This window comes from Nematolebias whitei, chromosome 11, assembly GCF_014905685.2.
Source record: "Nematolebias whitei isolate Nwh7 chromosome 11, NemWhi1, whole genome shotgun sequence".
Lineage (NCBI taxonomy): Eukaryota > Metazoa > Chordata > Actinopteri > Cyprinodontiformes > Rivulidae > Nematolebias > Nematolebias whitei.
Genome location: NC_056508.1, coordinates 29,577,478 through 29,603,073, shown reverse-complemented (window position 1 = coordinate 29,603,073; position 25,596 = coordinate 29,577,478). Strand labels below are relative to the sequence as shown.

Here is a 25,596-nt window from a genome sequence, read left to right as displayed (position 1 = left end):
TGTATTGGACTGGATAGAAAGTGAAGCCTGATTCACTGAGAGAGCAGCAGAGACAACTGAGCTCAAAGCTCAATATGGTGAGAGACGTAGAAGAGATTGTGAATCATTACATGTTCTAACCTAAGGTCGTTTTCACACAAAATTCAGAACATTTGTTTACATTTTCAGCTGGTGAGGTTCGCATTCACACAGCACTGAGTCAGTCGAGCCAATCTGTTCCCCCCCTCGCCTGTGGTGGCGCTGCATCAAGAACTACTGAAGGAAAAAACATGAAAACCCCTGAAGAAGACAGAGCGCAACTTACTTCTGGAAATAAAAACAAAAATGGATTGGCGTCAAACTTTATCAGTTTTCGGATTTCTGTTTTGTCTGTGGCTCATGTGCAAAACAAACAATTTTTCAACAATGGACTCAGCATGAGCGGAAGATGAGGCAGAAGACCATGAAGAATGTTGTTTTTCACACGAGGCGGCTGAGGCTCCATATGAGGTAAGAGAAATGCACATTTGTTTGCACTGTGCTGTAGTTCACTTCCTGCTTTTGGAGCAGTCTCCAGTCCGCTTGCATTCACACTGAACCAAGACCAAGATCACTTCAACTGAACCAATACCTAGGTTTTTAGGCGGACCAGAGTTCACTTTTTTGGTCCGCATCAGCGTTCAATTGCGCATTCAGACCTCCCCAAACAAACTGGACTTTCTAGGCAAATGGACTAAAGTTCCATAAAGTGAACTAAACAGGGCTGGTGTGAATGCACCCTAAGAGGCCTGCATGTAGAGACAGAACAGGCAGTCATAAAAATCATTTATGTGACATTTTCAACACTGCAATGTTTAAATGTTTCAGTGAAATGATTTGGCAGTGTGAGTGAATATTTAAGTAGGACAACAGTGGTAAAAGGAAAATAAATGGAATGAAGATGAATCTTTAGTCTGGAAATAAATATAAACATAATTTGCTCTTTCGCGTTTAACAGCCAACATCTGTTATCATTGCTGCCCATCATCACCATTGATTTTGTGTATTTGTCATTAATACATTTGCATAGGTTATTGTGTGCATTTGAAGGGGATTGTAGCCATTTTTTTTGCCCAAAGTTTGCTTCAGTACCTGGAGATTTGTGTGCCTTTGAGAGGAAACACTAACCAGTCAGCAGCTTAGCAGCCAAGCACAGACATAGTGATAAAATATGCACTTCTGCACTGGGCTCACACTAAAAAACTGATAAAACCCCACAAAAGGTCAGCTGAAAAAGTCATTACACTGCTTAATAAACTAATTATTTTTTCACAAAAACAGATCTGTTAATCAGTTTTGCTGACCCACAGGGTAATAAACAGAAAAGACTGATTTAATGGGTTAACAAATCAAACAAATAAACAAATATATTTATTTTTTTGGGGGGGTGGGGGCAGTCATATTTAAACAGTTTAATAATTTTTAGCCCATGAAAATTATTTATTTAGTACAGGGCTATTCAACTGGCAGCCCGGGGGCCAAATCAAGACCATGGATGAACTCAGTTCGGCCCACCAATGGGTTGATTTTTAAATAAAATTAGATTTTAAACCATAAAACAAACTTACTTGATGACAACAACTACTGGATGACTGGTCCCTGAGCTCTTAGTTTTCAGTAACTGTGCCCCCCCCCCCCCCACCCACCCACCCACCCGGAGCAATTTAAGTGAATAGCCCTGATTAAGTAGATTATCCTTTGGTTCATTTTGGCAAAAAATTTAAAAGTTGGTCAGACAGAGAAAATTAGATGATATCTCATTCACAGGCCAAATTTACTTAGATTTTTGACAATTCATTGAAAGTAAACAAAATATAAATGTTCACTGTAAAAATTAAAAATAGGCACAACTAGTATGAACAGATTTAATCATGTGAAATACAGTTTTTGTGGTGTGGCGTTGTCTTGCAGTGATTGTTTGCTCCTAAAATGTCTTCACACTTTGTTTCTCCACAAACATGCAGACATTGTAGCAAATGACAGACTGAGAGAAACAAAACATGCTGCCAAACCTCAGTGATAAACTAAACTCAGACATGAGAAGTAAACTCAGAGTATGTTCCTCACATTGTTCCCTTGCCTTTTTCAATAAAAAAAAGCAAAAAAACTTTTTCCATCTAAAGTTTTTTGACATTTCAGTTATTTTTTCAGTCTATTTTTACTTTCTGAAGGTTTAATAACCTAAGACACATTTATACAGTGGCATGGCTTTTTATATGAAAACTGAAAGCATTACAAAAATATTGTTTGATGTATAGCATGCATTACATATGCGTATGCAATTTAAAATGCAAACGGTTACCCTTAACTATAGCAAATGGTGCAGTTTGAAAGAGTTTATTCCTATAGTTTTCCATGTGTATTAAAAGCAATTCTTATTGCAGGTACGCACTCGATGTAAACAAAGCACTTGGCTGAACTTGCTGATATCTCATCGACTCACATTAGGCTTTCTGTGTATAAACAAATGAAATCGGACAAACAAAACCTCCAAGACATGTACTGTATTTTTTGTCCTATAAGTCGTGTATTTTTTTGCATAATTTGCATGCACTGCCACTTATAGGCAGAAGCAACATAATTATGGATTTTTTCCCATATTTATAAACAAATTTTTGGCTAAGAAATGACCGTATTCATTAATTCTGACTGAAATAATTGAACACTACCATTTTCAGCCACTAGATGGCATTCAAGTTGTATGGCATCGTTGTATCATGGAATAGGCAAATGTGGCTATTAATGACACAATTGGCTTGCCATAGCCTCCCACCTTTGTCTGCCTGGAGCAACCAAATCAGCTTCATTTCGCTGTGCTGCCCCGCCAAAATGTAGCTGATTTGACTGTCAAAGTGCATTTATTAAGTAAAAGTTCAACTGAGACACACCTTTACTATAAAGTTGAGCTAACAAATCATTGTTTTTAGGTGGTTATCTTGTTAAATTTCGAAGAAATGGACCGAGTCGCCCTCTGCGTGTTCATGTTTCTGCATATCTGCTTTTGAAAATGCCGCAGATTTGACCATTAAATTCCTTTTATTAAGCAAAAGTTAGATTGAGACACATCTTTACTATAATTTTGAGCAAAAAATAATTGTTTTTAAGTGTTAATCTTGTTAAATTCTTGTTAAAGTCCTCTCGTGCACGATCCCGCAGCCACCATTTGGCAGCCAATTGATTTTTGGCACAACACCGTGTTGTCAGCGGTGACGTGCAATAAACGCAACGCATCAGCTGTGACGCATAATAGATGCGACTTATATGGCGACGCAACATATTTATGGATTTTTCCACTTTATTAGACATATTTGGACTGATGTGACTTATAGGGCGGTGTGACGTGTACGGTGGAAAATACAGTAGGTGGAAATGTATGAGTGAATTTGCTGCTAAATATGCTCGAGAAGAGAAAGAATAAGACAACTGTCCAAAATAAAGATAGGGAATTTTATCAGATTTCTACCTTTTAGATAAAAAGGTTGGGAATAGTCAAACATTACAAACCCTTTTTATTCTAATATTTATGGACCTAGAATATTCAAACATGAATTTACAACTTTATTCAGACTTTTTAGGGATGTGTAGGATCCTCATTCTTTTGTTAAAAGCACTCCACATTCATGAGGAACAACAAATCGACTCTGTTTTCCATTAATCTGTTGTTTAATCAGTGTCAAACTAAGTGGCAGACAATCCACAATGTCACACTGGTGAAATTTTAACATTAAAATCCTGGCTTGCAGATCACAGGCCAGTTCAACACACTTGCTGCCATATCTGTCATTTCAACAGCTGGCGATGCAAACACAGGACAGCCCCACAGAAACAACTGTTTGCACAAAGCCTCACTATCTGGACTGGCACACACCATCAGTACTTATATCCTGTTGTTTTGCTTGCCTGTATGTGTGTGCGTGTGCATGTGCGCTAATGAAAACAGCACACAGACAGTGTGCTTTAAAGGCAGCTGCACAATCCTAACCATTATGTAGGGCAAGTGTGATGGGTAAAACTTTTCAAAGCTGGCACGATCTCAGCTAAACCAGTACACAAATGCACACATCACTGGAAAGAGTCTGAAAACCCTTTATTTGAGTGCTAGAAATTCTCTCTGTTCCGAACCAAAAATAGCATTTGGATAGTACGGATTTAAGGAGAAAAAGACAAAAAAATAAGCAGTTTGAGTGTGTGTTTGTGTGTGGTTGGCTGGCAGGAAGGGTGTGGGTGGTGATGGGCATCTAATACATGGCACTGCTTTCTGAGAAGCCCAGAGGGTGGGCTGCAGCTGTGGACGAACACGTCTGACAAAGACAGAGTGTGTGTGTAACTGTGTGGGTGTGAGACAGCCAGAAAGAAGCGGGAGATTACCAGCCTGAGAAATCTGTCAGTCTGTTCAAGTTATCAAACCGTGTCAAGATTACACATGGCCATTTGTGTGTGTGTGTGTGTGTGTGTGTGTTGCCACTCACCAGCCACTTTCAGCCCGCTCTGAGAGGTGTGTGTGATCGGAGATGTGACTCCCACAGGTGGGTTTCTTCCTTTCTTCAACCCATTCCCCTGACCCAGAGTCTGTGGTTTCTTCAGCTCACCCTTCCCTCCTTTCCATCTATTGGCAGATTCGGACTTCAGACTTCCTGTGTCGTAGGAGCTGCAGCTTTGACTCTTGCGACCTGGTTTGTTATCGTCAGAATCCCAGGACAGACCGCTCTCCACTAGAGATCTCTTCTCTGCATCGGTGCGCATCTACATAGAGGAAGAACAGACATGTGCTTAGAGATAACATGTCCAGAAACTGCTTGAAAAATGAATGTGTCTCAAGACAAATGTCACTTCTCTTCTATTGAATGTGCATGCACGATCTTGTGCAGACAATGTCTGTTACATTTGGCAGAAATGTTAGCGTTTCCTAAACCACTGATTAAATGCAAATATTTATTAAAATAAATAGGCTCTTTAGCATTTCGTTTCAGAAAAAGAGCCGTTTTATTCTGGACAACCAACACCTGCACAGGACAATAAACAGTTTCTAAAGAACAGATATTTCTGTTGTCTGCAGTAAACCTGTTGTTTGTGACCTAAACCTTCCTGATGTATCACTTTTAACATCTGCAAATAAATGTGTCCTAAAACAGTAATACTAATATGTGGTTATGTTAGAACTGTTCCTAGTTTGGACAACACAACATAAAGAAGAAATGCTGGAACTGACATATTTTGTATCAGCAAGAGGCTTTGAATCTGAAGAATAAAGCCTCAACGTAGAAAATTCAAAGAGTAAAGACAAGACTAAACAGTAGAAATCTAATGGCTGTGCACTAAAATATGTATTGTTTTTATGTGAACAAATACATAATTACCTTTGCAATGATTTGTAATATGACCACAAGACAGAAGCTATTTCCAGCCTCAACGTGGAATGATATAACTTTATTTTGAATTTTACTGTGAAACTTCATTTGGACCATGTCATCATTTTCTTGTCAAATACAGCTCTATTACATAAAAATAATTTTCCTAAGTTTTAACTGCTCCATCCCATAAAAAATAAACACGTAATACACTACAAATAGTATACATTCGTATTATTTACATCACATTTAAATTTAGTTTATATGAGCTACACTCCAATACTTTAATTCACCACTCTCCATCTAATAACAGCACCTTAAAGTTTTATGATCTAATTATATTTAGGAAGATGTTGAGTTACACAATAACCTCATCTTCTCACAGCTCAGTCTTACAAAGAAGTTAGACCATTTTAGCAAAAATTTTTGCTTAAATCTATTATATGTACCACAGTTTTTTTAATGGCCACTGTTTGAAATGAGCCTCACTGGCTTTTAGTTGAGCATCACTTGGTAATATAAGGAAAGAGAATATTTGAACTTCTTCTCTTCTCTCAACAAGAAGGTCGCCAGATCAAATTCAGGCCGGGGAGCCTTTCTGGGTGGAGTTTGCATGTTCTCTCCGTACATGCGTGGGTTTTCTCCGGGTACTACGGTTTCCCCCCCACAGACCAAAAACATGCATGTTAGACTGATTGGTAACTCTAAATTGTCCCTAGGTGTGAGTGAGAGAGTGAATGGCTGTTTGTCTCGTTTGTCTCTATGTGGCCCTGTGATGGACTGGAGACCTGACCAGGGTGTCCCCTGCCTCTTGCACAGTGACTGCTGACCCAAAAAGGAAGTAGCGGGTAAAGATAATGGATGGATGGATGGATGGATGGATGGATGGATGGATGGATGGATGGATGGATGTTTCTTAAGGATGTAACATTATTTGATTATTGACCTTATATCTTGAGCTTTTAACGAGGTGAGCAGTCTCTTCATTTAAAAGATACTGATTCATAAAAACATGCTCGACAAACTTCAAACACAAAATGAAACAGCCTGTGAGGCTTGAAGCGTTTATTTAATGAGACATGTGGACCCCGAATGACCTGAGATCCTTTTGATGCCTTCTGAGCAGAATAACTCGTCCAGCTCAGTCAGCCCGACAACATACTCTGTAATGTCTCCTTTTCCTTGTCTAAATACTATCATACTCTGTTTAAACACCACAAAACAGAAGTGGACTGAACCAGCAAAGTGGGAAACAGCTCTGCACAAACAAAACCGATCTGTGTGACTCACAAACACTGTGGACGGCCACATGAAGTGGAGTTAGACGCAAAGTGTGACACACTTGACCAAGACAGGGAAAACAGACAACACAGTCTCAACAATGAAGGAAGAATGTAAAAGAACAAACAAGAGGAAGTATGACTCCTAGGTCATCTAACAGGCTAGCCAAGATTTCTATAAATGTGTGTGTAAGCCTGTGTGTGCAGAGGTTTACCGGTTACACAATGCATAAGAAAGTGTTTGAAAATGACACTGTGCTTGTGTCTAGTTGTGTGTTAGGACGTTGCACCCGGACATTCTCACGAGTCTTTTTCATCATCTGAATTCCTTCTTTATGAAAACCAATAAACCCCACAGGCAGGTCCACATCACCTGAGGCAGAGGTTTGAATGTCTTGACCTCGATGTGGTGATAAAACACTGTCATTTCCTCAAACGCATTATGTGACTGTTGAAACAGATGGGAGATAACATTTGGACAGATAAGGAAAAGAGAAAAAGACAGACAGACAGACAAAGAGCGGACAAACCACATACAGTGTAGTGTGTGTGATCCACCCACATGACAAAGCACAAGGTTTTCCACAGGCAACACTTTGCAACTAATTCTTCCATTTATATTTTTTTCCCTCGAGCCTTCATCAGTTTTTATTAATATGATGTATGATATGTGGAAAAGATGGGAGATGCATGAAAAGTCAGAGCTGTCTTTCAGGAAATTAAAACAACAGGAACAAACAGGAAACTGTGGAGAGGCTGTGGTAAAAAAAAAAAATAAAAATAAAACAAGACAAAGGATGGCTGTGGGGCAAAAGTCATAGAGAAAAATATTGTCTGAGACTAGATGCAAGACCAGGAGCCATGTCTGTGTTAGGCTTTATGAGGTGAATAGTGATGGGGTGCATGGTTACCATGGTAACGATGCCATGGGGTTGCTATGATTCCTGCGTTTTGTTGTTGTGTGGAAGATTCATTCAGTTTGCTGGCCCGGTTGCAGGACTGCAGATGGCTATTTGAGTGTGTGTGTATGTGTGTGTGTGTGTGTGTGTGTGTGTGTGTGTGTGGGTGTGTGTGTGTGTGTGTGTGTGTGTGTGTGTGTGTGTGTGTGTATGTGTGTGTGCAGATGGCTATGCTCTAAACCTGTCCCTCAGTATATGTGAAAAGACAAAGACTCACTCTCAGCATCCTAGTGCTTGGGTTGCTATAGTTACCGCCTCTCTCTACCTCCCTCTGTCTATCGACATTTCTCTGCCTCCAAAATCCTCCCACGTTAGACACATACACGCCACACTGCGGAGGTGTGACCTAAATCAGACGCACCAAGAAAACCCACACTTTCTACTGATGCAGCCACAGATGGCTCTTAAAGAGCATCAAACAGAGCTGTGAACAGGATGTTGAAAAGCACAAAGGTCATGAACTCAAATCCTTCAATCCCTCTATCAAAGCATATGTCTGAGACCACAGCAAACTGTCAGAGCATCAATGGGAACACATACTGCAAGTACGGATAGTTACTTTTAAATAAAACCAATCAGGGTGAATAAATTGCAAGCAACTGAAACATGGCTTTGATATAAAGTGTTTAGAACAATAAAAATAAGTGTAGAGGACTAACAACAATGCTCATAGTTCTTCTAGTTATCCACCTAAACCCACTATTCTAAATAAGACTATGGGAACCTCTTGGAAGAATGCAGCTACCCAGCCTGCAGTGTGTTTGCCATAGCCAACATTGATTGCTGCAGATGTAATAAATATTATAAGCATGCGTAGAATACTTAGTCAGGCATTTGTCTGCCTGTTGTTTGAGTGGACACATCATTCATTTCCTTATCAGTACTTCAGCAGATGAACAGCACAATCCAAAAGGCTGTAACCAACTTCTTTGTGTTCATCCATGTCAGAAAGCAACGCTTGTGTGTGTCTTTTGGTTTGAAAATGTGTGTTTCTTACCACGATGGTTGAGTTTCTGCGAGAGCCAATAGGAGTTGTGGGGAGGGAGTTGAGAGTGGGACTGGTGTTGAACTCCTCGGAGCTCAGGTTGTCTGAACCGTCACTCAGTCCGCTGCTGATGGAGCTGCTCTCATCCCAGCTGAAAGAAACAAACACAAAGGTCATAAATTAGACTAAATTTGTCATTACAGCAGCCAGCGCTTTGAGGTTTAGAGCATTCAAACAAATAGAAAATGCCATCGTTTTTATATAAAAGATCAATTAGAATTAAGTGGACAACAGAGGGAAGTTAAACTCTTAAGTGTTTGATGCACAAAATTGGGTTTTCTTTTCTAAGAGTTTAAATTCCAGAAGAAACATTCACTTTTAGGAAAATGCTCTGTATCAAAAGATTAAAGAGTTAAAGTACTCCAAGGCTACACAAAGGCTTTTCCTTATTCCCTGTAGATGTCAACTAAAATATGATATAAACACCAAAAAACGTGCAATCAGTCTGAGATCATCAGTTCATCAAAAGTCAGCTCACTTGATCCGAGTCTTCCAGTTTGTCTCGTGATTAAATATTCAGAGACCTCATTTAGAACACGGTCTGTTCTAGATAGCAAACTCTCTCTGCGTTCAACAACCTGCAGCCTGAACGTTGGAGCACCACTGAGATGATTCACTTTTAAAAATAGTACAGAAGAACGTACACTGTTGCACAAGCCCAGCGATGTTTCACAACTAATAAGTCTGTTCCCACTTTTCCTGAGAGAAACTGGATCAAGTCGTTTTTACATAGACAGTCCTGCTCTGGTATGGACAATTTTAGAGCGGTTGGTTTTGATTAATTATTGTGATAATGACATTTTATAACCTTTATAAACCACAGTAGATCTGTATCATTAAATTAGATTTTTTTTTTCCTCCCAGCTGTGAGCAGATGAGTTGCACCCTTTCATTTCTAACACAAGTATCTAATGGCACCATCACACAAGGGCGTATTGGGATTATTGTCAGTAGTGAGGATGCAGAACAGCCAAGTTCAGATGGACTTTTCCTCAACACCTGTCGTTGAGTAATCAGTTTTGATTGATCGTTTCTTTTACAGTAGCCTGACAAATGTGGGCATAAACATCTGCAGACATAATGTGAGCTTTGGCTGATTTATGGAGAGGGAAGAGGAGGACGGAAAGAGGTGTGTGGGTTCAGATTCATATTTGTTTGTTTGCATTAAATAGGTCACATTTAGGAAGTCGGGGGGTTGGGGTTTTCTCTCATTGGGGTTAAAGGATTGGAAGACTGACGTTGAGCTGTACTGTAAAGCAAATGAAAAGGGCAGGGCTTGTTTAATGAGGTCATACTGCATATACAGACGAGGGGAGGGGAGCGAAGTGGGCCTTCCAGTTGGGTGCTTGTATGGGTCACAGTGTAGCCTTGGGGGGTCATGATGGCAGTGGGGAGTTGGGGATGGGAGGAGGTAAGGAAGGGCCCTGTCTAGTGTGCGGATGTCTTCGAAACCAAAAGGACCAGAGATTTAACATGTGAAGTGGCAGTCAGGAACCCTGCTCTGTGTAGATGCCAGAGTCAGATTAAGGGCAACTGGGCCGACACACCAGAGAGCCAACTTTGACTTTGTTGGTTGAATAAATGAATAAATGATTAAATGGATAGAACAGTTTTGCAGAAATCGTCTTATTTTAACCTTCAGCTTTTTTATTTTGATGTTAATTTAGTAGAAAGCTTTTTATAATTATCAAATGAGTTCACTCTTTAGACAAAATATCTTGTTCTAAAACTCCATAAGCATTCATTTTTTGGAGAATATAGAAGTGTTCCCCATAAAAGCTGATTTGTTTTTTGTTATTTTTCTCACAGAAACACACAAAAGGTTTGAAATATACTCAAAAAAGATTTTATTTAAACGATATTTTAACAAAGTGGCAGCATTTTGTCTTCACTGGACAAACGCACTGCTGGGAGATAAACGGTTTTAGAAATCCGGCCTCAGAGCTCTCTGCCCATCATCCACCTGTGCTTTAAATGTTAGTGAGGTCTTTGTTGAATAATTTAGTTCAGATAGGAAACAGAACAAAGAGGCTCTCTGCTGGGTTTGATGGTGTCTGTCAGAAATGAAAACAGGAACCAGAGAGGCCAGAGACAACGACAGGGGTCAAAAATAATAAGGGTACCAACAAAAATGTAGTTGAGTTGAGTAAATTAAAAAAAGAAATTAAAAACAAGTATTTACTTTGATAATGGACGATCAAAAAAGCCAAAGCTAAATTCTATGTTTTGCACTTTTTTTTTAATTAAATGAGTTTCATTCAGTGAAAGTCACACATGAATTAAGAGAGACGTTTTAATTTAAAAATAGCTAAATGTTACTTAAAAGATTGCTGGGGGTCAAAATGATCATCAGCTTTCAATGCTTAAGCTATAGTTTGGTTCATTGATGCACACGAGCCAGTGTTTCAGTGATTTGGTTATAAGATGAACTGCCAACTGCAGAAATTATAAATCACTTTCCAAAAGCTCCTTAAGTCACAACTATTTCTCCAAAAGACCTTAGAGGGTATCTGCTGATTTTAAGCCTCTTATGCTTAAACTTTTGGGAACCATTCAGCTTCTTTAAAAGTGTTTTGGCCAAGAATGTTTTTTTTATTTTTTTTTTATTTTTTTAAGAAAAGCTAGATATTTTCTATTATTATAAAACAGAATATGCAACAAATACACCGTCAGTTTTACCACCATATGCTTCTCTATTTGGTGAGATTAGAAAAAAGTCAGAGTAAAAAAAAAAAAAAGAGGTTGACAAGAAATGTGAACACTCCAGTGAAGAAGTGTGCAAAACGACAACAAAAGTATAAAAATAAATGTGCAAAGCAAAGAGAAGAACCTTTGACGACAGCCTTCTCTGAACATGATGCACTTAAAATGTTGCTTTTTGTACACAATAGTTTTTCTTCCTCTTTTCATCTTAAAGCAGATGCTGCTCAGCTGTACATTTGGTGGTTATATGGGCACACAATTCATCCGCATCACGTTTTTTACATCTTGAATTGTCTCACAACGAGCACCATTCTGGTCAAGCCACTTCTTTCCTTAATATTTTACATTTTTTAATTACCTGAAACAAGTTTAATGTAAAGGTTTGTTGACATAATTTAATTTGTTTTGTTTAATAGGAAATATGCAATACAAAGAAAAGAAACTAGAGGAGTAAAGAAGAATTTCTAAATGTAAGGTTTCTTTTTTTTCTTCTGAACCTAGAGCTGATAAGAGCTGCAGAACACGGCTGGGGGGAAGTAAAGACATCTATTTAAAAATGGAACCCTGTGACTGTAATCCTGTGAGCAAAAACAATAGAGATAATGATTTGAGTTAGGCTGCAGTGCACGTCAATTAAGCTGATCTGTGTGTAATAATGCTCATTCCTCACCTCAACCTGACAGCAAACCTTGTGCACAACAGCATCCCTGTGAGCAGAGAAAATGTCACACATAAATGGTCATCAGGAGCCATCTGCACACAAGGGGCTTCCCACAGCGTGACAAGAAGATCCACCATGACGCTCTGAGCAAACGGAGATTTGATGACCTCCCACTGAGGCAGGTTTCAACAGTGCTTTGAATATGACATTTTTATTTACAGAATAAATAAAGTAGTAGTAGTTAAAATAAGCAACACATGATTTCTTTGTCTGCAGAGGGGAGCAGACTGCCACACCCACACAAACAGGCTGTATGAAGGCTGAAGCTGCTGCTGCCATTTATTAAGAGGCTTCTGCGTTATGTGGAGATTTTAATAAAGGGTCTTTTGGTTGCTCATTATGACACCAACAAATGAGAAATGTTCAGACAAATTGAACAAGAGGACAAAAGACTCAACAGTAAAAAAATAAATAAAAACACATATTTGCTTGTGGCTTGTAGGAACAGTGTTTTGTGTGAATTAGAAACCTGATAGCCTGCAACAGCAGACCGACCGGTAATAACTGGTGAGTATGCAATTTACACAAACAATTGTTAAAACTGAATAGAAGCTATTTGGAGGAATGCGGTGCTTCTCTACAGAGCTAAATACTTTTAGAAGCAAGAGACACTTGAAACTTGCACACAAAACAAAGACATTTGTGTCTGTAATCACCGGAACTCACCACAAAGAAAAGTGCATTTCTAAACCCTGTCTTTACTCTCACTTTTAATCATCCAACCTGACTTTATAAATCCTCACCCTTATCCTAACCCCTAACTTTTACCTACCCTATTTTTCACCCTATAAGTCATGGCTTTTTGCATAATTTGCATGCCCTGCAACTTATACGCCAAAGCGACGTATTTATGGATTTTTTTCCATATTTATAAACTGACTTTTGACTGAGATATGACAGTTTTCATTCATTCTGACTGAAAATATTGAACACTACCATTTTCATCCGCTAGATGGCACTCGAGCAGTATGGCATGCCATTGTGTCATGTAATAGGTAAAAGTGGTTATTAATGACATGATCAGCTTGCCATAGTGGCCACCTTTGTCCAGCTTGCTTGAAGCAACTGTCAAACCAGCTTCATTTAGCTGCACCGCTCCGGTGAAATGCAGCTAATTTGACCGTCAAAGTGCCTTTCTTAAGTAAAAGTTAAACCGAGACACACCTTTCTATAAAGTCAAGCAAACGAATAATTGTTTTTATAGGTGGTTATCTTGTTAAATTCAAAGAAATGCACAGCGAGTCGTCCTGTGCATGTGCCTATTTCTGCGTATCGGCTTTTGAAATGCTGCTGATTCTACCGTCAAAGTGCATTCATTAAGGAAAAGTTAGACTGAGAAACAACTTTACTATAATTTCAAGTAAACAAATAATTGTTTTTAAGTGTTAATCTTGTTAAATTCTTGTTAAAGTCCTCCCGTGCACGCTCCCGCAGCTGCCATTTGGCAGCCAATTGATTTTTGGCACAACACCGGTCCACATTTCCAGGTTGTCAGCAGTGACGCATAACAAACGTGACGCGTCAGCGGTGACGCATAATCGATACGACTTATAAGGCGAAGCAAAATATTCATGGATTTTTTCCACTTTATTAGACATTTTTGGACTGATGCAACTTATAGGGCTGTGCGATGTGTATGGCCTAAAATACAGTAATTTAATTAAACTCCTCCTAAAACTCAATCCTTACTCTGATAACTCACTTTTTATTTTAAGTACCAGCATTTTATGTCTGTGTTTACAGGAAGTCCTTATAAGGTAATGCCTCATTAGAATTTGGTTGTCATTATTTTAGTTTAGACAATACACAAAAACACACAGACAAAAGACAAATGAAAAAGGAGTGGGAACATCTACTTTGCAGTTAACGAGTTGTATTTGTGATTAGCATGAGGAGCAGAATATTCAACTCATCAAGGAGAATTCAAGAATGCTCAGTAAAGCTGCACAAACTTGAACATAATGTGACTAATTGTGAAATGGCAAAAACCTTCAGTCAAACCTGTCAGACCACACTGGATTAGAAAACAATGAAAAGGTCTGTTGAAGAGTCATTTCGGAGAAATGACAGGACGCAGAGTGACTCCAGATCTTTCAAAAGATAAATCGAAAAATATTCTGTCCCCTCGTGGGGTTGAACACGTCTTTTCCAGGGTGTCGAGTGGAAACAACCGTTCCAACTCGAACTTGTGTAAATTTATGGAAACTCTGCGGGACAGGAACTTTCCATTTCTATTCAAATCCACAGAGTCAAATGGCAGAAGCCAAAATGTCTAAAATCAGATGTGCTGCTGGGTAAAGTGATGCCTTTTTCAGGCTAATGGAAAGCAGGACACGGCCACACTGGTACTGAACAACCCATTTAAAATCCATTTGGGTATACGTAGATGATATAACTGCAGAAGGCAGTAAACTGGCTAAACTGGTGAGTGATAAGTTTCTGATGACATGATTGTTAAAAAAAAAAAAAGTTCCCTTTAGTGTGAGCAGAAGTATCTCAGGCCTTGCATAAGGAAGTAAAAAGGCACTTAACCACACTGTTAAAAATGTCACATTCAACCTTACAGCAGGTGTTGGCATGAATATATGTTTTCTGTTTGCGGTGTCCACAACGTTCATCAACTGGTGAAGAAAAAAGTGAACTGAAACAAAATGTGTACTGTAAAAATAAAAGGAGTTATTGAACGGACTGAAAACAGCCCGCTTCAACGTCATCTGCAAGTTTCAGTCTACATATAAATAGGATCTAAACCAAATACCTAAAGTAACACTAAACACACACACAGCAGCAAACACGCTGAGAAAACACCAACGACTCATTTGCAGTGGAGGGAATGACCGGCCACACCTATTTTCAGATAAGCTGCAACTTTGTCATGTTCACAGAACTGACCATGTGGCGGGACAATACAGTTTAACAGATTAAACTAAAAGATGTAAAAAAAAAAAAAAACCTAACAGTACTAACAATAACAAAAAACAATATTATTAATAAAACAGCTTGCTGTTTGGGGGGGGGGGGGGGGGGGATGACGTATGGTTGGTGTGCACAGATGGTTAACAATATGGTTCCTGGACCACTTCATCAGCTTATCACCAGGAAACAATAACACACACACACACACATGGCCTTGCACACAGATCTGTGAACCATCCAAGTGCATTATCAAACACATGGATGAATTATAATCATCCAATCAAAACAGTATAACCTTTTTCCGAACCTTTGATATACTGAAGATCACAAAGATTTTTCTGTATTTAAGACGTTTCTTCTGCAAAGGATAATCTTTGCTGCAGCACCATTTAGGGTCATGGAAGAAGTCCCTGTGCAGGCAAAGCCCTTATTATATCTTGAGAGTCTCCAGATACTCTGACACAAACCCAGCACCCCCCACACACATACAGTACATGGTACTGCAGACATGCAGCCACTATGTAACACCTCACCTGTGAATATATTTATGCAAACAGATATTTCAGCTGCTGATATCTGGAGCCATGGCATGTTCTTATCAAACATGAAATGCTCCACATGCTGCGCTGACATTTACTCACCGATACAAATACTAAAGAAAAAAAAACACTTCCGCTAAATTTTATTAACAATGCCACGTTGTTGTCTGGATGCTTTGGGCGCTTGTAAAGTAATTAACAGCAAATCTGCCAATAAAAGTGGCTTTTAATTAAAGTCCCAGTGCAGTCTCCCAGTTGCACTGTGTCTTATCACAGACAAGCCTCAATTAAAAACAGGCCCGCAAGAACACGGACAATTTATTTCCCCTTTAGCACCATTTGTAATTTTCTCTGCTTTGTTTCCACAGTGCGAGATGAAACCATGTGCAATAACTGCTTGGACAGCCTTTTGTGCGCACTAACACGGATGGACACACCCAGCAGTATTTGGGCATTACAAGGGATTACAGAACAGGCTGGAGTTAATGAGCTCACATTTACTGCTAATTCCATCTGCCACCAGGATTCGTGGCCTCGGCTAGAGGTGTGAGTGGAAAATACAAACAGCGCATCCCCTAAATGGCCGAAGCTGAAGAGAAATTTGTTGCGCCTTTGATGGGCATAGAGCCGACAGGAATGGCCTCAAGGTTTGGGTCGCAACTGTCCCCCCGGGTGAAGCTGGAACTAGCCGTCAAAAATGTGTGATGTAATGAGCAGAGGAGAAGTGCAGTTTTGCTAAAGACACAGCTTTGCTGAGGGTTACGCTAAAGGCGAGCAGTTAATGTATTTGCTGGTTCCAAGGTGTGTTAGATGCATACAGAGGTCGATCACTCTTCCAGGTTTTCCCTCATAAAAGATGGAGGACATGTTGAAAAAACTGCCTGAGGGCTTTCTGGATGGAAAGTTAAATGAAATAGAAATTTTGATCAATGAAATCTTTCTGAGTATGACGGTAGTGTGTGTGTAGATATGTGGATCATATAGTAAAACAATAGGAGAAATTCTTCTTAAACAGCAAATAAAACAGATTTTCTTCTGTTCTTATTACAGCTCATGAGTGTCCAACATATTGGAGCCATTATAGAAGTTTTCACTTCCTACGACATTAGGAAAATACTGAAAGCTTCTAAACCTTCTAAAAGGAATACTGAATAAAGAAAACTTCTGGAACAAAAATGTGACTGTTCATCATCTTGACATCCCACAGGACCATTTTGATCTTCTCATAATGTAAACTCTAAAAAAACAAACAAAAAAATTGAGGGACCCAAATGTATGTAGCTGATTTCTTACAAGGAAATACTCTTCTGTGTTATCTTCTGTCTTTTATTCAACTCAAATATGCTTAAAGTTAAAAGGTTAATTCCCCAGTCTAAACAAGCCCACTGTGGGTATTTGGAAGTTTGGGATTGATTTTAGGTACTAAAATAAGGTTCAAGATTCTTTATTGTCATTCACATCACATGTTGTACATGAGGTGGAATGAAATAGTGTACTCAAGGTCCCAGTTACACTCAAAATAGCAAAAATATAAAATACAAAACAAGAAACAGTATGTAAGAATGTGAGATATACAGTAAGATATACGCTAACAGAATGCCAAACGACAGGCTAAAAGATCTAAGACATATGCTAAACACTAATAATCTAAAATAATACAGTATATTAAACAGCAGCCTGAACATGAGTCTGTAGTGAGTAGATGGGTATGAATGAATACAGCAGCACACATAAATCACATATCACTAATTAAAGTGGCATTACAGTGACTTTAATTGGTGATATGTATACCAAGATGGCCGCACTCACTGGAGCCTCAGCTTCTCAGGCTCCTGTGGAAACACAGTTTTTCTCTGTTTTGAAATAGACATACTCCACTTGTTTAAGCGCGTTAATTATTGGTGGCCATCTCGGCATACACCTATACATCCATCCATCCATTATCTTTACCCGCTTGTTCCATTTTGGGTCACGGGTGTCGCTGGTGCCCATGTCCAGCAATCACTGTGCGAGGGGCGGGGTACACCCTGGACAGGTCGCAAGTCCATCACAGGGCCACATAGAGACAAACGAGACAAACAACCATTCACTCTCTCACTCACACCTAGGGACAATTTAGAGTTACCAATCAGCCTAACATGCATGTTTTTGGTCTGTGGGAGGAAACCGGAGCACCCGGAGAAAACCCACTAATGCACGGAGAGAACATGCAAACTCCACCCAGAAGGCCCCTGGACCGGGGTTTGAACCAGGGACCTGCTCGCTGAGAGGCAGCAGCTCTACCAGTTGCGCCACCGTGCTGCCCTACACCTATACAGTATGTGACAAATAACACGGGAAGACATTTGAAAAATGTTCGTCATAAATTGTTCTTGCCTTCTTATTTGTGAAGGCACAATAGGCGAGGAGGTACATTTGATTTTTTTAGGAGATGACCAGAAGAACTCTGCTATAAGCCAGTGACCTTTGACCTCTAAAGTCCCTCTCTTCTGCACAAAAAAAAAAGCAGGAAGCAGAAGAAGGACAGCACTCTCGAGACAACTTGGAATGGCTTTTTAAATCCCCTTCATAAGCAGTTTAGACTGGGGTGCAGGGTGGGGAGCTTCTCAGCCCCAACTCAACAGCTAAGAACCAGGGAGGAGTTCAGGAGGGGAACCCCGGCACGCAGAGGCCCAAGACAGGGGTTGGACCGTGGGGTAGAGTTACCTCTGGCCTTCCTCCAGACGTGTCAGCTGACTTAACGGCTGTGTGAATTAACGGCGCACAGGGGATGTTTTGGTTTGAAAATGACAGAAAGAAGGAAGAGAAAGCGAGAGAGCGAAAAGGAAGGTAAAGGAGGAAAAGAAAGAGCAGGAGGCACCGATTTTGAATAAAGCATGCCTATTCCAGATTGCTTTTAACTTGAAGCAGCTGTGCAAAAGACACATCCAAAGACATACGCAGCAGCACAAACACAAGCATTACCGCTGACAGCTGCTTTTTAATCTACAGAATATCGTAAAGTCACAAAGCCTGGGGCCGCAGCAGACAGCTGTGTGGAGCTGAAAACAAACAAGATAGTACTTCTATGAGAATACAGGGAAATATGACACAGCTAACCTGTTGGGGGGGGGGGGAAATGTGGCATAAATGACTCCTTTACTGGAAGAATTCCCCAGCCATCAGATCATGAGCCAGTACCAAGCTGCAAAACACTCATTACCAAGTCAAAAGTGACTCTGCATTGGAAGAAAAAAAAGAATAAAATACTTTTAAGTTGGTGGACATAAGACACTGTTCAGTTATGATACACACAGCATTGCACAGCTGCATCTTTGGGAACAATTAGTGGTTGCTTAAGTTCACAGAATTTTCCAGACAGCATTTAACCAAGAAGTGCGTGTACTTCCATCACTGCTCAAAATATAAACTGTATCTGATAGAATGTACTGTGTACTGATAGAAGCATAGAATGTGTGATGTTGGTGAAATACAATGTTTTAAATGTGGTTTTATATAAACCATGGGCAGCTGTGGCTGAGTAGTTAGAGCAGTTGTCATCCAATGCAAGAGTTGGGGGTTCGATTCCACCAGCAGTCACACGCCGAAGTGTCCCTGGACAAGACACTGAACCCCTCGTTGCCTCTGATGTGTGTCCCATTAGTGTATGAATGTGATAAAGACCTGATTATTCTTTGTACAGATCTAGTAGAGTGCTGTATGAATGGGTAAATGAGGGCACAGATTGTAGTGTAAAGCGCTTTGAGTGTCTTGATAAGATAGACAGGCGCTATATAAGTACAGTCCATTTACCATTTACCATAGTCTACTTCCAAAAAGTGTCAGGGCAAAAGCTTATCTGAGACCCTGATCTGGATCAGAGTCAAAACTAATGCTCAAGCCTTGAGATCATTAAAGACGTTTATAAGTCAAACTAAGTATCTCTGCAAAGCTTGGTTTCTGCGATAAGAGTAACTCAAATTAAAGTGTAGAATGTGTTATACTAGTGTCATTTTAATGTCTTCTCACCAGGAAAGTCCTTGAAGGGGGGAGAAGAAGCAAAGAATGTGTGATGCTGGTGAGTTTGCAATGTTTTTTTTTGTTGTTGTTTTTTTTACAAAAATGTGCTTTATATTGGTTGTACAGCACAACTTAAATGTAATGATAAATATAATGTGTACTGTAGTCAACAGTACACTCCAGTCTGAATGTGCTTTGGTGGTGTAAAACTGGTCATACAGTCAAAATCCAAAAAAAAAATACTGGTTGGATATTCCTGCTTTGGAGAATATCATCTTTAAAATTATTGATGTGTTGTAAAAATAATTGTTTCTGATGTGAATCAATTGATTGTGGAATAATGATACTTCAGAAGTTAGCATCTTTCCTGTACTTGGAAAAAATACATTTCCGATATTTTTAGACAGAAAGATGGGCAAATTAAAAAAAGAAGAGTTTGAGAATGCTTTAGTGTAAATCCAATCTAACAAAAAGAGTACAAATCTGACTGGAACACCTGCCAAAGGGTTTCCAAACACCAACGAGTAATCAGGAAAAAATTGAAAGTCCTTTCCATTCAGCTGGCTAAGATACAGCAGACACCTAATAAAACACACATTACTCACATACAAGTAAGAAGAGAGACGTGTCGATTTATGTATGTTTTTGTCTGCATTCACATATATGACCACATGTGGTGGTGACCAACAGGACTCACGGCGCTCCCTCGAACCCACACCCATCACCTGCTGTCACTTATAGCACACACACCGACCACTTCATGGTGCTACACTGAGTTTAGGAGACATTCTTTGCCCTCGAGCAACTCAAAACACACACTTTACATTCCAGCGAGTGTATTCTGGGTTCCCACTCCCTAATCCTTCAACATATGGAGAAGACACATAAGCATACCATTGCACGAGTGTGCACACGGACTGAAAACGGCATGCCGATGGGCTTCTATTTTAATCAAAAATCTACAACTTCGACATTTTTGCTTCATCTATAACCAGAGTTGTCCCATTGCACATCACATTTTACTTTCCCCATATTTACCTAAAGGGCCTCAGTGTCAGGTAAAAACAAACACCCTGGGGTCACGATTCACCGCGGCTGCTTATGTTAGTCTTAAAACTGTCCTCTTATCCTAGTCAAGGCATATAACTGTCTGGCTTTTGCTCCTACTTTGGCTTTGAAGTACAAGAAAAAACCCTCACAGAACCACAGGAGGGATCACCTCATGAAAATATGAGCTCTGATTGTGAACACTAGCTCCACAAAGGTGTATATGTCTCACAAGCATCTGTTGTTTCACTCACAGGCCTCCCTAATGAACTTGCAGACAGGGAAAGTAAACTTGCGGTGTATCAGGTTAAGACGATGTTGAAGTTCATCTTGTTTTTAAACTCCTATCAAGGAAAAATTATTTAAAAAAAACAGCTAAGTTTGAAATTATTTGAGTACTGTCAGGGCTGAAAGAATAAAACAAGATGGCAAGGAAGAGAAAAACTACAGTAATTTATCTTCATAAACTGTGTTCAAGTTCACAACTTTACAGCCAAAATAAGTTTGTTTACAACCTTTAAAGTTAACATTACAACAATGACAGCTTTACGTGACTTTTTACAAGTCCATCCATCCATCCATCCATCATGTTCACCCGCTTCTTCTTTTTCAGGTTGTGGGGTTCACTGGTGCCCATATCCAGCTATAATTGTGCAAGAGGCGAGGGACAGCCTGGACAGGTCTCAAGCAGGGACACAGAGACAAACAAGACAAACATTCACTCTCATTCACACCTAGGGACAATTTAGAGTTACCAATCAGACAGTCTGTGGGAGGAAACCAGAGTACCCGGAGAAAACCCATGTATGCACGGAGAGAACATGCAAACTCCACACAGAATGGCCCCCGGCTGGGAGTGGAACCGGGGCGACCTGCTCGCTGAGAGGCAGCAGCTCTGCCAAATGTGCCACCGTGCTGCCACTTTTTACAAGTTATTTCTTTAATTATATCGAGGCTTAAATAAATGGCCAAAATAAGATAAGATAGACGTTTATTGATCCCGCAGGAAATTGTTGTGCCAGAGTTTCACTACAAAGGAACATACACAAGGAATCACACAAGATATATAAAACAAAAAAACTGAGAATTTTAAAAACAACAGAGAATATAGAAATACCAGCAATTAAGTTCTAAAACAGGTCAGGTGCTAAATAAATAAATAAATACTAGAGCTACCATCAGGGATAAATGAATACTGTAGCTGCTATTGTTTTAAAATCAATTATATCTGTCTGCATTAATTGGGCTCGTAAATCAAGCTTTCTAAAGAGTTACTGAGAAAGCATCATTGGTGTCATTTTGGCTATATGCTTTAAGATCACATTAACTTTTTCATATTTCCTATAATTTTAAGAAGAGGCGCTCCCTCTCTTTGTGTACATTGAAAGTACATAGCCGAACCACTGGATGTCATTAGGTCCTACGTATATATTTGAGACCATGACAACACAAAATGAGTCGTTTCTGATGAAACTTCAGTGTAACTGGTTAAAAAAACGTGGTTAACTTATTTGTAATTAAGATATTACCCACTTATTTTCACTCATCTATCAGTTATCTTCTAGTTTTAATAGCGTGACTTCAGTAATCCCAAAGCTGAATATAAATGCAACCAATAAAAGTGCTGAATTGCTTGACTTCTCATGCATAATCTACGGTTTCAGCAACATCAGCACTTTTGTTAAATTTAAATTTATTCCTGCGTGTGTCGGCATGTTTGCTTGTTAAAGAGTATTAAAGTTCTGTCATGCATCGATAATCGTGAGGGGGTAAGGCAGTTGAACCTTCAACCACTGAGTCAGCAAAGAAGTCTGTTTCCAAAACAGAGTGACCTAAATCTCTGACCCTGGATTTTCATCTCAAGCCCTAAAGACTGCGAGAATGGTCAAAACGATGCTGTTTTTGAGACAGAAATGTGAAACTTTTCACATCTCACATGATCACAGATGTTCCAGATGTTGCATCTATACTTCACCACTGTGCCTTTATTGTGCAGGTGAACAGGTTATTTGATAAAAAAAACAAACACGTCAATTGAATCATTGTCACCAGATAAGCCTGATCATTATTTCGCAATGGTATGATAAACCCTCTTCACTGGTATACCTCACAATGGAAATGTGATGATGCTTCATATTTACTGGATTAAAACCAAACCAAGAGATAATTGCTTACAATCTGCAGTTTGGATGAGGCTGTGGGGTGGCTGCAGGGGTAGGTCATGCTGAGCAGACTGTTTCTACAGTGATGAAATGACACCACAAGCAAAACGCACAAAGAAACGTCTGAAGCTACTGGTGGATTGACTTCAATAGACCCAACAGAGCTGACTGTGTTGGCTGGATGTGGTCAGCTAATGGTCCATTTTTAATGTCTACTGACATGTTTAATGTCACATACTGACGATGACAGCCCTCATATGAGATAAGCAGAAACTCTCACTATCTGTAGCTCTGGCTTCAGTCATATAAGTGTGTAATATTATTTTATCATTTATCTTGTGGCAACAAGTCTGTTTGAGCACACATATCCAATGCAAACAGACGGATAAATTAAGGGATTAGCATTCCTTTAAGAAATGCATATGCTTGCCATCCTTTATGCTGGAATTATAGATCATTTCATGTTCACAAATTACAAAGCAACAGTTCCTTAGGGCAGATATTGAGAGTAACATTATGCTCAAGCTTATGTTCAGAGTATGTGTTGTGCATGACCTTCAGCAACTACCACACAAACTGAGTTAAAACAGTTATATTGTTAATCAGTGGCATCCATGAGTTGGATTGACTCAGTTAAAATGTACATTTAGTGATTATTTCCTGAAAATGTCATTTACAATTCATTCAGTGGTTTATAAGTATATATATATATATATATATATATTGTTTGGTAATAGACAGCAGAAACACACACGTGAGCAAAAACATTATCTCCCGTCTTCTCCTTTGGGCTGCAGGTGATAAAACACCCTGGACTGATGCATGAGTGTGTGAATAACAAAAGCTTTTGTGCTCATAGCGTGTGTGTCTCTGTTTCAATAGGTTTATATAAATATGAATTATGAAGGTCAATGAGCCAGCCTGCAGAAACTTCAACACTCATTGTCCAGTTTGTTGTATTTGTCAGTTCAGCCCAACTCAGGGAGAAATCCTCAGCCACCAACAGGCCCCAGTGCGAATAATGATGGGCCCAGTGCGTTTAGATGAATAATGATGGGGGCTTCAGGAAGATTTAAAGGGAGGCTTGCTGGTTTTCACCCAATCACTGCAGCGAACATCCAGAGAGAATGCATCATTCTGGATGTGGGTCAGCAGTTTAGAAAAACGCAGATCCTCCTGGATCAATGCAAACACACCCACTCACATACCACTCTCGCTCTCACACGCACGCACGCACACACACACTGCTAGACGTCCACTTGTCATTACGTGCACATTACAACAATAGATAGATACACTTACGGCGCGCGCGCGGACTTTCAGCACGTGCATGAACGCTCTTCTCATCTAATTGATAGTTTCCCTGCTGAAGCTGCCGCGTCATCCTGGCACCTCGCGCTGCTTCAGCGCATGCATTTATTTATTTATTTATTTGCGCACTGATGTTGGCTTCATCTGTGAATAACTTCCACCCACGTGTTGATAAAACAACTACACTGACACACGCGCACAGTTCTTCATTAGAGAGCAGTCACAATAGCCAGTCGCTGCTCTGCGCAGATGTTGGACTCGTCTGAATGAGAAGCAGCTGTTCCGTTTTTACGCACCGGAACCTCAACTTAACACATTCACACTCCACACACGCACACACGCACTTAAAAAGCAATGTCACCAGTGTGTCAATTAGCTTCTCTTCCGGCCCCCGCAGTCCCACAGTACATGTCTGCTCTTTACCTTGACAGATAGTGCATTGTCCTCCTCCCGGCGCGCTGCAGCCGCGAAGCCGGGAGCTGCAGCGTTTTCCCATTCAGCACGCGCCCGCTCATTTCTACTATCATCCACCTTTGTTCCTGTTTAACGCATCCCTCCTCTGCGTGGGTCTGACTGACTGGAAGAGGCAGAGAGAGGATCCTCTGCTGAGAACTGAGGAACCGCCTGTAAGAGTCAGCAGCGGTGGACTGACCCACTCCCGCCGTGCCTCAACACACACTCATACACACACACACACACACACACGCTGCTGAGGGAAAGGAGAGGGAGAGAGGCAACACCCCAAGGTCCTCCTCCTCCTCCTCCTCCTCCTCCTCCTCACTGATCCCGAGCAGCTGTGCCTTTTTCAAAAAGCCGCACAGAGGTCTGAGCGCGCACTGAGGCGCAGGAGTTATCATTCCATCCACAAAATGCGACAAGTCAAGCTACACTCCTAAATCTCTAAAACCACGCACGAGACAGACCATTCCACTCACCCAGCCAGAACCCTGCCGCAGTGGACGGAATTATTTTTAAAAAGAGGAAAAATAAGTTTATTTGGTCCAAAAATGTGACATACAGTCCAACAGCTCCATGGACCGTTATCTTAGAAACAAAACATGTTAATTTTTCATCAGTTTAGCTGATTGTATACATGTAAAGTCATACATTGGCCTTATGTCAATTTAAATTTTGTACCTTTTGCATTCTTGCATTTTAGAAAACCAAGTCTTTACTCCAACATTTTTCAGTCAGGTCATCAGTTTCTTTTTTTGTGCTGAAACGTTTTGCCTTCGATCCGGAAGGCTTCATCAGTCAAGGAAACACACAACACAAAACTGGTTCTTTCTCCAACAGCTTACTACAAAGTGGAACAAACCAGTTCTGCTTGTGATAAGACCTGACTGAAAAATGTTGGATTGTATACCTGGATTATTGAGCATGGGCTTTGCTGTTAATAATCTTTACTGTTCTGAAAACTGCTCATGCTTTAAAAAATGCTGCAGCTTTTTAATCTAAAAAAAATAAATGCAATGTTAACCTTCCTGCTGGACCCAAGAGGGCTCTGTTTTCAGACCTCATGGGTCATTTTGACCCAAGGGCAGATGG

At 40.0% G+C, this 25,596-nt stretch overlaps 1 protein-coding gene across 1 annotated transcript in view; it reads right to left on the bottom strand.

The window, feature by feature from the left end:
- The window catches only part of nav1a (neuron navigator 1a), a 43,991-nt gene extending 19,272 nt beyond the window's left edge, over positions 1 to 24,719 (bottom strand). The window contains exons 1-3 of the mRNA XM_037684842.1: positions 24,472 to 24,719; positions 8,603 to 8,741; positions 4,488 to 4,761 (exon numbers count right to left, since the gene is read on the bottom strand). Coding sequence (XP_037540770.1) covers positions 4,488 to 4,761; positions 8,603 to 8,741; positions 24,472 to 24,575 — 517 coding nt within the window. The 5' untranslated portion in view covers positions 24,576 to 24,719. The remainder of the gene's footprint in view (positions 1 to 4,487; positions 4,762 to 8,602; positions 8,742 to 24,471) is intronic.
- Positions 24,720 to 25,596: the final 877 nt, after the last annotated feature.